The sequence below is a fragment of the Ursus maritimus genome, unplaced genomic scaffold (assembly GCF_017311325.1).
Source record: "Ursus maritimus isolate PB19 unplaced genomic scaffold, ASM1731132v1 scaffold_1, whole genome shotgun sequence".
NCBI classification, from domain to species: Eukaryota; Metazoa; Chordata; class Mammalia; order Carnivora; family Ursidae; genus Ursus; species Ursus maritimus.
Window position 1 is genome coordinate 43,045,324 of NW_024423343.1, and position 13,601 is coordinate 43,058,924.

At 34.1% G+C, this 13,601-nt stretch overlaps 1 protein-coding gene across 1 annotated transcript in view; it reads left to right on the forward strand.

The window, feature by feature from the left end:
- The window catches only part of HIBCH (3-hydroxyisobutyryl-CoA hydrolase), a 115,253-nt gene that overhangs the window by 28,819 nt on the left and 72,833 nt on the right, over nucleotides 1-13,601 (forward strand). Inside the window, exon 6 of the mRNA XM_008687264.2 lies at nucleotides 4,991-5,043. Coding sequence (XP_008685486.1) covers nucleotides 4,991-5,043 — 53 coding nt within the window. The remainder of the gene's footprint in view (nucleotides 1-4,990; nucleotides 5,044-13,601) is intronic.

The following is a 13,601-nucleotide window of genomic DNA, read 5'->3' on the forward strand; positions in this document are numbered from 1 at the left end:
AGTAGATACTCTTATTTACTCTTCTTTGTGCTATATGTCAGGCATAAATAAAACTGAGTATTCGGCATATTCCAGAACAATTCACACTTTAATATTAGTAAGCTATACTTAATTACTATTTGTCCTGCAATCAATATGAAAACACAGATTCTGATCATAAGACTGGCTTTCTTGAAAAATAAAAAACTTGGGTCTCAGTTTTCTATGTAAAATGAAATAGCATTTCTTAATTCTTGAACTCTTGAGATGAAAGTGTCTTTGTAGTTGATGTTCCAGATTTCACTGGAAGTGAAGCAGTACTTTTATCAAACGTGTTTCAAATGTTAAATTGCAGGGAATAATAAAATAGTTATGTACCCACCAGCCAGAATTAACAGACTTAATATTTTATTTTTGCTTGATGTTTTAAGATTTATTTGAAAGAAATACAATACTACAGGTTGTAAACTTCAGTCCACTTTGTTGCTTTCCTTAGTACCATTATTTTCTCTCCCCAGAAGCAACCATTATCTCTCAAGAAGTAACCATTGTCATTAATTTTTAGTGTACTAGACCATACTTAATATTTTTGCTACATATTTATGAACAAAAATGTTATTGCTTTCTGTTTTTGAAATTTATGTAAATAATAATTTACTGTAAATACCAAAGTTATTTTCTTTTTTAAGATTTATTTATTTGATAGCACAAGTAGGGGGAGCAGCAGACAGAGGGATAGGGAGAAGCAGGTTCCCCACTGAGTAGGGAGCCTGATGCGGGGCTCGATCCCAGAACCCTGGGATCATGACCTGAGCCGAAGGCAGATGCTTAACCAACTGAGCCACCCAGGCACCCCTCAAAGTTTTTAATAACATGGAATGTAACTGTTACGTAGTATTTTGTATTATGAATGTACCCCTCTGGACTTATCTTTTCTACATTAATTGATATTTTAGGTTATTTCAAATTTTTACTGGGACAGATTGTTAGGTATGTCCCCTTAGTGTCTATGTACAAAAGTTTCTCTAGAAATAATAGAAGCAGGATGAATGGATCATAGTTTATATGTCTTCAGTTGTTTCCAGATTCTTCTCTAAAGTATAAGACTTTATTTTCTGCGTGTCTTTTCCATCATTTTTTGTGTTAAACTTTGCACGTCTGATATCTGATTGTAACTTTAATTTGCATTTCATTGAATATTGGTGAGATAGAAGGTGTTTGCTTGTGTTAAGTAATCATTTAGATTTTCTTATCCTTTGCTCATCTTTCTGTTGGATTATTTGTCTTTTTCTTACTGATGGTATAGGTCTTTATATATTCTGGGTTTCTCACTTTTAAGGATTATACATGAGAACACTTCTCTCTGCTACTTTATCTTTTGTTATATACAAGTTTTTATTTGATGAGTTGAAATGTATCCATTGTTTTTCTTTATGATTTCTGCTTTTTTGCATTAAAAAAACCACTTAATAACACTAAGGTTATTAAAATGTTCTCATATTTTCTTTTAATAGCTTCAGTATTTTCTTTATACTCTTAAGTCTTTAATGTACTTGGAATTGTTTTTTGCATGTGACATCATTTAACTTTTATTTTTCAACTAGAAAGCCAGATATTGTAATGCCTTTTATTATAAAGTTCATGACTTTTTCACTGATTTTAATGATACCTTTGTCATATATCAAGTTCATATACGTAACCTTGTTTGTTTCTGGGCTACTTTGTTCACTGGTCTGTTTGTACTTATGATGCAACTACAATGTCAAAAGTATTATAGCTTTAAGATATGTTTCTGTTTAGTAGTGTAAGTTGCCCTTGTTTTCTTTTAGAATTGTCTAGGCTGCTCTTGGGCTTCCATATGATAGAATTATTTTTTCTGGTTCCACAGAAGATTCTGTTGAGGTTTTGATTGAAACGACAATTATAGATTAATTTAGGGTGAAATGACATATTTCACATTGAGTCTTCCCATCAATGCATGTGGCATGTCTCTTTATGCAGACTTAAGAACTTGCAGAATCATAATTTACATACTATAAAACCCATTTCAAATGTATAATTCAATAACTTTTAGTAAACTTGTGTAACTATCACCCTAAACCAGTTTGGAACTTTTAATTAGATTTGATTTTTTATGTCCTTTAATAATGTTTTGTAACTTTATCCATAAAGATGTTGCTGCCTTTTTTTTGAAGTTTTATTCTTAGGTAGCTTACTTTTTTTATTAGTACATTTAATGGTAATTTTACTGTTACATTTTGTAATTTATTGTTTTTGGCATATTGAAGTGCTTTGGATTTTAAAGTTCTTATATCCTGCAACCCTGCTGAAATTTGTTATTCTAATGATATTTCTGTAGATTTTCTTGGCTTTTCTACATAGGCAGTTATACCATCTGCACATAATTTTTTTCACTTCTGTCTTTCCCATCTTTATATTATGACTTTTCTTATATTTTGGCTGGGACCTCTATTGTAATGTTGAATGATTCTATGTTGTCTTATTTCTGATGTCCACAGGAAAGCTTTTAAATTTTCAATTTTAAGTTTAATCTTTTTGTACTCACATTTTTTTTTTTTTTACAACAAGTTACAGATATTACTTCTATTACAAATTTCTTAGGGGTGTTATGTTTTTTTGTTCGGTGGTAGTGGTGGTGTTTATTATCTGCTTGAGCATTCACTTTCTTTGGCTTTTTCTCTCCCTTTCTTGGAAGGAATTTATTGACTTCCTGACTCAGCAGATAGTTTTTCTAGTCATGTGTTGTGATTCTAATAGCTCCCTCGGATGAGTTTTTTTTCTGGTAGTCCATTTTGTAAATTATGCGGGCCAGAATTTATTTCTGACTCAAATGCACGTTCACTCATAATCACTGGCTGTAGCTTCACTCAGCTATTGATTTTGAGTTTATTCTGGCACTGGTGGATTTCCTTTCTTTGGCTTTGAACTTGGATGTACATTGAAATTTTTTTTCATAGAATTACTATGTATTTGAAGTAGGAGTGGGGAAAAGAGACTTTCTTGATTTAGCTCAGTGAGCTACATTGAATGGACATCTCCTCTTTGAGTCTAAAATTCTATGTATCAGATTTACTTAGAGTGGCTTATTCATGTGGCTAATGAGAACTTGAAATGGGGCTAGAGTGAGCAAGAAACTGAATTTTAAACTTTACTTAATTGTAATTAATTTTAATTTCAGTATCTACCTTTGGCTACTCTATTAGGGCAGTTCTATACTAAATAAAAGGAGGTGGGAGAAAACCTCTAAGAAGTTTAAGGAGTTTGTTTAATATTAATATACAGAGAGAAAGCCTTCAAGGTTTAATTTCTATACATTGTAATGATCTATTTTGTTTAATAAGGAATTTGACAGATTCTGGCTTTATTTCCTGCATCAGTTATCTTCTAATATTTTATATCTGAACTATATCTATAGCTGAAATGAAGTGTGTATGTATCTCCATCTCAATCAATAGAGAAATTTCTTTCCATAGTTTCTAGGGAATTCTAGTTTCCAAGGGAATTATAGTTCAAGATTGAAGGGAATTATAGTTCAAGATTGAAGGCTATAGAAGTGAACTTGCAAATATGAAATTAGGATGAAACTCATTCTAGAATTTCAATGGCTCAATGGCTCATTTGGCAAACTGGAAATATTTACAGAACTGCTAGATGGATTGAAACTGCAGTTTTATCCTTCCACATTGCCTGGAATATTACTTAGCCATAAAAAGGAATGAGATCTTGCCATTTGCAAGAACACGGATGAATCTACAGGGTATTATGCTAAGTGAAATGAGTCAGAGAAAGACAAATACCATGTGATTTCACTTATATGTGGAATCTAAAAAACAAATGAATAAACAGAAACAGTCCTGTAAATACAGAGAGCAAACTGATGGTTGCCGGAGAGGAGGGGAGTAGAGGGATAGGTAAGATGGTTGAAGAGGGGAGTGAGCAATACAGTCTTCCCATTATGGAATGAAAAAGTCGCAGGAATAAAAGGTACAGCATAGGGAAGATAGTCAGTGGTATTATAATGGTGTTGCATGGTGACAGATGGTAACTGCACTTGTGGTGAGCATAACATAATGTATATAAACTTGTTGAGTCACTGTTTTGTACACCTGCAACTAATGTAACATTTTGTGTCTACTATACTTCAATCAAAAAAAAGTCCAAACAGAAACCCAAAAAACTGAATTTTTATATTGGTCTTCAGTAAGGAAGTAATATTGGCAACAAGCAGTAACAGAAGCTCAGTGATTTACATTTTTATGTTATAAGCAACTCCCTCTATCAGAGGAAAAAGGAAAAAGGAACACAGTAAAATTTTACAGAATTTTTGAGCTGAAAGGCACTTCTGAGGCCATATATTAAATCTCATTATTTAATAGATGAGGAAATTTATCTATAAATCATATACATACATATGATATCCACATATACAATACATTAACTTGTGTGTGTAGATGTATATATACCTCATGCTAGTATATATATTGAATTGCCAGTATTTGTGTGTGTGTGTATATCTCATTTCAGTATATATATATTGAATATACTTGATTTGCCAGTTAATAACAGAGATGAAACTGGAATCTGGGTCTTCTAACTCCCAGTCCTTGCTTTTTACTGTATGCTGCACTTCTCTTTGTATTGAAAACAAATTATGTTCCTTAAAATACAACTGTATACATAAACATCCATGGCTTATAAAGTAAATCTTAATTATATTTTTCAGTAGCTGAGCTATAAAAGGCTTTCATTTGTTTTAAATGGAAGTGTTGAGTTGTTAAATGATAATAGACTATCAGGATTGTGTAGGGATTGACATTTTAAAATGAACATATTTTAGAAGCCATATATTTAGCTACTTTGGTATTTCTTGAAAAAATTTCCTAAAGAAAATATTCAGAGTTCATGTAACATGAGATTTTTGGAAAAGTAAATGTATTTTAAACATCGTAATTAATTATAGCTCTGGGTTTTTTTTTTTTTTTTTCTTCAGGTTCTTGCCGGAAACCGTATGTTGCACTTATTCATGGAATTACGATGGGTGGGGTAAGTAGACTATCTTACTCTCATCACTGATATGTGAGCTTACTAAAAATAAATTAATCATTACTGATCAGAAGTGAGGCGATGAATGTAATATAGTAGAACTTGTTGAAGCAAAATCCTGTTTGGATTTTGGATCCTTGCAGGTTTAGGATATAATATTTGCTTATAACACTTTTAGACAACTACCCAAAATAATATGTTCTTAATAATGTTATATACTATTTTAGCTTCTTGAATTAGCAAGCTTTTTTAACTACCAGAATAGATTGAATTTTCTGTTACTGTTGTTACATAGAGCCCTTTTTCTACTTCTAAGTAAACTGATCGCTTCCAACAGCTTCAGAAAAGAAACTGGAATGTTAAGGGATTTTTAGACTGAATCTTGGGGATGTGTTTGCCTAAATTATATCTGTTATCCAAAATCTCACCTTAGTGAAAGTGTCTGGATACTTTATGAAGTTCTCTGAAACAGCATTTTTTATCAGTTGACAAAGTATTTTATGTCTGTGTAATTGCAAAGAAGTCTTAAATGTTTTTGGCCTTGAATAACTTGTAGAGTTGGAAAAACATGAAATAATGACAGGAAAAAGTGGAAAACTGTAGGACAGTAGCTACACCAAAGACAAGCCATTAAAGAAGTGAGAGGTCAGAATGGGTCTTCATGGCAGGAAAAGGTATGATTTAGGTAGGTAGTAGGAGGCCAAAGGAAAGAATTTTAAAAGATTCCACGTTCAGTGTTTCAGAGATTTAGTCATTGGGAATACAAGAAGTCCCCCTCTTTTTCTGATCCAACCAAACTAGATAGAGCCTCTTGAGCACTGAGAATTGCTTAGATCTTGCATGTCATTTTGGGAAGGGATTCCACTAGCAGCTGTGGTTAGAAAGCAGGATCAAGGGACAATGTGTACCTCTTGGCTTGTTAACATTTACTGAGCATGAGTTGATCACGCTCTCTTTGTCAAGGAAGTGTTACCATGAGGAAAATACTGAACAAAAAATCCCTGAAAAATTACTGCAGATAAGAGGAAGGAAAATAACTGAAATGTTGAAGGAAGAGCTGCCCTGTGAATGTGAAAGGAACCAGGAAAAAATGAAAATAAAAACGTTGGGCATACTTAATAACACATAAAAAGATGTAGCTCCCATGAAATAGGAGAGACAGCCCATCAGGAGACAATAAGGTCAGATGAAAGAGCAACAGGCAACATAAGGAAGGAGGGGAGCGCCTGGGTGGCTCAGTCGTTAAGCGTCTGCCTTTGGCTCAGGTCGTGAACCCAGGACTCTGAGATCGAGCCCCACATAAGGCTCCTCCATTGGGAGACTGCTTCTTTCTCTCCCACTCTCCCTGCTTGTGTTTCCTCTCTCGCTGGCTGTCTCTCTCTCTCTCTGTCAAATAAATAAATAAATAAATAAATAAATAAATAAATAAAATCTTAAAAAAAAAAAAGGGTGAGGGGAATAGCAAAACTGACGTTCCCCTTAGAGCAATATATTAGAAGGAGTTGAATTTAATATTATAGATAATAAAACTATATCTCTGGAGGACAAACTTGAAAAGCACTAACCATAAAAGGACAAGGATGAAAATGATGTGAAGGAACATTTTGAGGTAATGAATGCAAAAGATGGATACTGGGAACCCAACAAAGGAATGATAATTCATGGAAAGTAAATCAAGCACTTGGAACAAAAATAATGGTCCGATATAGTTAAAGATGACTTCCTTTAATTAAAAACAAAAACCTCTCAAACCTGAGGTATGTATAATTAAGGGAAACACAGTCTTTCAGATAAAAATCATTGAAAAGAGATCCACATCTAGGTAAAAGCTTAGGTAAGTTTTTCTAAATTACAAGCTTTAGGGAAAAAAATGTGTAAGTGTTTAGGCCAGGGAGTAGGGATGAAGGAGTGGTTAGTGAATACAAGTTACATACCAAGGAAGGTAAATCCGTTCTGGTTTCAGAGTTTGTTACGCTAAGTGCCAGTAGTCAATGGATTGAGAAAGTTATGAAATAAAGTGGTTAAGACTCAAGAGTTTCCTACCCAACCAAGTTGTCATTTAGTATAATCGTAAAAGAAAAATATTCTCAGAAATGAAAGGGCTTAGAAAATATGTTGCTGACATACCATTGTTGAAAATATTTCAATAAATACTTGGTCCAGTTGACCAAGAGATCACTCAAGTTTAATAACACAAGACTAGTTTTGGTATGAAAGGGTTGGTGAACTGCCCTTTTGTACTATCAGTGAACAGAAATTCCATCTTTTCAAGGAGCCTGAGAAGAATTATTGCCCTTACATACTACATCTGAGTGAATTGGCTGTGCCTTTTGGCCTCCATGACATGTATCAGTTGGTACAGTGTTTGCATACATTCCTATGTATGTTACAGTCAAGAACACTCCATTTATTTCTAAAGAGAAGACTGCAGTTAAACATACCAAGATAATGTCTTGAATAGAGGGAGTAAGGGTGATGCTGCTTCTTTCTACTTGTCTGTTTTCTGTATTTACTTTAATGAGTATGAGTGACTTCCAAAATAAAAATGAAAATATACTTTATATCAGCCTTAAGGAGAAAACCACCAGAGAATTGAGTCTTAGTGCCCTAAGGCAATGGTTTTCAAGGTGTTATTTTTACACTAGCAATATCAGCAGCGTTTAAGAATTTGTTAGAAATATACATTCTTGGGCCCTACCCCAGAGTTAGACTCTAGAGGTGGGGCCCAGCAGTCTGCTTTAACAAGCCCTCCAAGTGATTCTGGGTCATCTTAAGTGTGAAAATGGATGCCAGAAGGCATCCATTGTATGTAACGAGTTAACTTCTCTCATGCCTGTCCTGTGTTTCTGGAATGGTGCCAGTTATGTACCATCCTTGGGACAACTGACAAAATAGTCAAGTCATGAGAAATCCCTCAATGAGCAAGGTTCTTTTATATTACATATAATCAGCCCCCTCCCCCTTCAAAAAAATCCAACAACCCCTATGAGTCTTTTCTCCCATCAGGTCTGCCCACCTACATACCTCACAAATACTCTATGTGTAATTCATTCTTAAAGACTGACATTCTAATCTATTTTTTGACAGTCTTAAATACACTATGATTAGATGTGATTTTTTCCTCCATTGATTCTTCAATCTCTATTCCATATTTGGCATTTATACTTTGTTACTTATTATGAAATATGCCCAAATATATTAGGTGGTCTATAAAGGGCAAAGGCTATCATATCCTCTTTTTTTTTTTTTTTTACCCTCTCAACAACCAGGAATGCATAGTATGTATTTATTTATTAAAACAATTCTCTAAATAACATCTTATGTAGCCTTTGAAAATGTAAAATTTACAGACTTGAAGTGAACTGGTTTTTTTTGTAATGGTATTCTGAATGTATCTTGGTTTTGAAGGCTTACTTTTCATGTCTCATTTCAAACTATGCTTAATCTAAGACTCTTAATGAAGTCTTCCTTTTGAAAATATAATCCTCTAGATACTGGCTTTCAACCTTGGCTGCATTTTAGAATCTCTTGGGAGACTTAAAGTTCCAGTGCCCAGGCTTTACTCACCTCGCAGAACTATTAAATCAGGCACTGGAATGGGACCCAGGTATTTTTAAAGCTCTTTGGTGATCCCAATGTGTAGCTAAGGTTATGAACTGCTGATCTACTAGTGATTCTTCACTAATGTGTGGTTCAGTGTTACCTGTGGACCTTTTTCAAAATCCCATGGAACATTGGTTTTTGCAGGTAAGCTTGTATCAGAATCACTTTGAGGGCTTGTTGAAATGCAGACTTCTCCCACCGTCATTCCAGTTTCCTCCGTGTGAAGTGTGGCCCAAGAATTTGCATTTCTAACAAGTTCTCTGATGCTGCTGCTGGTGATAGTGGGGATGACTCACTTGAGGACCCACTACTGCAGGTGTTGAAAGCATGTCATGTGTTATTCAAAAAGCCTTTATTTTCAGAATTGTTAGTAGAATTTTAGTATTATATAAAATTGTTTAATATAAATATATCTTAAATCCTAATACAGAAGTATGGTATAAGAGCATATATGGCTTAAAGTGTACAAATAGTAATTGTTTTTATCTTGATACTGATCAATAAATTGTTTCTTATAATGTAAGAAGGAATTTTTGTTAAGAAAATTTGAACAGTCCCAAAGATGGCACCATAGAGCTTGTTTTTGTTTTTGTATTTTTTTTTTCTTTGTACTATAGAAAAAGTTTTTTTCCGTCAAGGACAATAACAATTTTACCATCTTTTGTTATCTATCACAAAGAGTAAGTAGCACAGCACTTAGTAGAAGGGATGGCTAGATTCCATTATATTTCAGATTTGACCATTACTCGATATTTTGGTCTTTGGTAAAATAAAAATGAATGTTTCTGAGTGCTTCTTCACTTGGTTGATCAAAATTATTTAAGGTTATGTCATCCCAAGATGTTTCTGCAAGAGATAAACAATTTTTTAATGAATAAAAATGTGAAAGAATAGTTCATTTCTGTTTCCCAGAAAGACAGATTTTTAATTCCTTTCCCCTTCACTTTTAAATATCTGAATTCATATTTTCTCATTAATATATTTAGAAAGACAAATGATTAAAAATCAATATTAATTTTAAGTAAATATAGAACAGAAAGTCTTTAAATTTTTACTCTGTATGTGTAGTACCACCCATATTTCCCTCTCAACTGGTGTTATAGAACTTTCAAATTTCTTTCTTCCTTCGTTTCTTCTTTTCTCCATTCCTTCTTTTCTCTTCTATCCCCACAGTGCACTTTACAGTAGAAATAAGGTTAGCTCCCCCAAGCCAACTCAAAATATGGGTACAATATGGTATTGTTGTGTCTCTCAAAGTGTCCTAACATGCTGCTAGCAACAGGTTTTGTGATCAAAATAATGGAAAATGTAAAGTTTAAGGCATACTTTAGAAAGGGATATGTTCTAATGAATAGAGAAGTGGGCATTGGATTGGGAATAGTGAGTATAGACAATACCCACATGACTTTATGGGACACAAGTTAACCACATGCAGAATAGACTAGTGCTCAATTACTGAATCAGAATAAGTTTAACCACTCATAAATGTCATTGATACATGTCCTTTTTTAATAAGAAGAATTAATAGTCCTCAAAGATTGAATTATATTAATATATTGCAAAGGTCTGTGAAATAATAGTTGCATTTTCAGTTTTAAAAAGTATTCTGTTTTAGTGACAACTGAATAAATGTTAATTTATGAAACCATTTTTATTATAAAATGCTGTGTTTTTTTGTAATACTATTTAGTTAAGAACTTCAGACCTTATGAAAGAAGAGATGCAATGATTTTATTAGCTACGTTAAAGAAGATTTTTAAAGAAACTTTTGAGTTCAGCTTACTTTAGTATACTTCTTTCCCCCACATCATTTAAATCTCTTGATTTAAAAAGATAAATTATAGTACTCTTTAATGTGTTTACATTGTATAATGAAAACACAGAGACATGCATGGGCCATGCCTTTTTTTTTTTTTTCAAAGAGAGCATGTATGGGGATGGGTGGGGCAGAGGGAGAGAGAGAACCTTAAGCAGGTTCCATGCCCAGCTCAGAGCCCGACAGAGGGTTTGATCTGACGACCCTGAGATCATCACCTGAACTGAAATCAAGAATCGAATTTTTAACCAACTGAGCCATCCAGGCGCCTTTGGGCCATGCCATTTTTATTTTTAAAATTTTATTTTTTATCTTTTTAAGGATTTTATTTATTTGAGAGAGTGAGTGCTAGAGAGAGAGAGAACACACGGTGGTGGGGGAGGGGAAGGGCAGAGGGAACAAGAGAGAAGCTGACTCCCTGCTGAGTGGGGAGCCTGATGTGGGGCTCGATCACAGGACCCCAGGATCATGACCTGAGCCGAAGGCTGACGGTTAATTGACTGGGCCACCCAGGCGCCCAAGGGCCATCCCATTTTAAAATGGAAAATCCAAGCAGCTTTCAAAAGATTAAATATGAAGTCATTAACAAAGCGTTGGAATAGCCAACCTTTGTCCAGTGAGTGGGAATATTTTTATGATAGACATAAGAATCATAATTACTGTTATGATAAAACATAATCTTTAATGTTCTTTTTCTTCGGGTTTATTGAGTTATAACTGACAAGGAAAGTTATAACATACTTTTAAAGTGTACAATGTGATTATTTGATATACCAGTACATTGTGAAAGGATTCCCACCTCAGACCTTATTCATCTTATAACTGAAATTTTGTATCCTAATACAAGTCTCTCCCTATTTTCCCATCCCTCCAGTCCCTGGCAACCACCGTTCTACTCTGTTTCTATGAGTTAGACTTTTTTTTTTTTTTTAATGTTCCACGTATAAGTGATACCAGGTAGTATTTGTTTTTTTCTGTTTGACTCATTTTACTTAGCATAATGCCCTCCATCTTCATCCATGTTGTCAAAAATGGCAGGATTTCTTTCTTTTTTAAGGCTGAATAAAATTCCATTATATGTGTATGTGTGTGTGTGTGTGTGTGTATATATATATATGTGTGTGTGTGTGTGTGTGTGTATATATGTGTGTGTGTATATATATATATGTATGTATATATATATAAATACATAAATCGCATTTTCTTTATCCATTCATCTGTGGGTAGACAGTTGTTTTCATATCTTTACTGTTGTGAATAATGCTGCAGTGAGCACAGGAGTGCAGATAACTCTTGGAGATAATGATTTTGTTTCCTTTGGATATACGTCCAGAGTGGAATTGCTGGATCATATGGTAGTTCTATTTTTAATTTCTCAAGGAACCCCTCTGTACTATTTTCCATAGTGGCTGTACCAGTTTGTATTCCCACTGACAATGTACTAGGTAAGGTTCTCTTCACATTCTTGCTGGCATTTATTATCCCTTGTCTTCCCCCCCCCCCAAGATTTTATTTATTTATTTGAGAGAGAGAGCGTGAGAGAGCGAGAGCACGAACACCAGTGAAAAGAGGGAGGTGGAGAAGCAGACTCCTCGTTGAGCAGGGAGCCCAATGCGAGACTCGATCCCAGGCACCTGGGATCATGACCTGAGCCAAGGGCAGACACTTAACCGACTAAGTCACCCAGGCACCCCCTTATCTTTTTGATTATAGACATTCTAACAGGTGTGAGATGATATCTCAGTGTGGTATTGATTTGCATTTCCCTGATACTACCGAATGTTGAACACCGTTTTGTGTACTTGTTGGCTATCTTGTATGTTGTCTTTGGGAAAATGTCTATTCAGTTTTATTTTTAATCAGATTGTTGATGTTTTTGCTATTGAGTTGTAGGAGTTCCTTGTATATTTTGGATATGAACCCCTTATTAGATACATGGTTTGCAAATATTTTCTCTCAGTCCATAGGTTGTCTTTTCATTTTGTTGGTGGTTACCTTTGCTGAGCAGAGGCTTTTAGTTTGAGTAATCCACTTGTTTATTTTGCTTTTGTTGCCTTTGCTTTTGGTGTCACATCTAAAAAAATCTTTGCCAAGACCAATATCAAGGAGTTTACCCATGTTTTCATCTAGGCATTTTATGATTTCAGGTATTACATTCTTTAATGCGTTTTGAGTTGATTTTTGTGTATGGTGTAAGATAGGGGTCCAGTTTCATTTTTTTCTATGTGGCTATCCAGTTTTTCCAGCACCGTTTATTGAAGTAATTGTCCTTACTCCATTGTATATTCTGGGCTCCTTTGTTGAAAATTAATTGACCATATATATGTGGCTCTATTTTCCATTTGATCTATGTGGCTTTTTTTTTTTTTTAATGTCAGCACAGGTGTGTGTGTGTGTGTGTGTGTGTGATGTTCAGTTAGCCAACATATAAGTACTGTAGTGTTTTGATCACTATAGCTTTGTAACATAGCTTGAAATCAGGAAGGGTGATGTTTCATCATTGTCCTTTCTCAAGTTTGTTTTGGCTGTTTGGGATCTTTTGTGGTTCTGTACAAACTTCAAGATTGTTCTATTTCTGTGAAAAATGCTATTGGAATTTTGATAGGGGTTGCATTGTATCTGTAGATTGCTTTGGATGGTATGGACATTTTAATAGTATTCTTCCAATCCACGAGCACAGAATATTTTTCCATTTATTTGTGTCTTCTTCAATTCCTTTCACCAATGTCTTACAGTTTTCAGTGTATAAATCTTTCAGCTCCTTGTTTAAATTAATTTCTAGTTATTCTTTTTGATGCAATTGTTAATGGGATTGTTTTCTTCTCTTTCTGAAAATTCACTGTTATGTAGAAGAAACACAACTGATTTTTATGTATCAATTTTGTATCCTGAAACTTTATGAAATTATTTTATTCTAACAGTTTGTTTTGCTGGGGGGGAGGAGTCTTTAGAGTTTTCTAAATGTAGTATCATGTCATCCTTAAACACAGTTTTATTTCTTCCCTTCCAATTTGGATGCCTTTTATTTATTTTTCTTGCTTAATTGCTTGGGTTAGGACTTCTAGTACTATGTTAAGTAAAAAGTGGCAAGAGTGGATATCCTTTGTCTTGTTCCTGATCTTAGAGGAAAAGCCTTCAG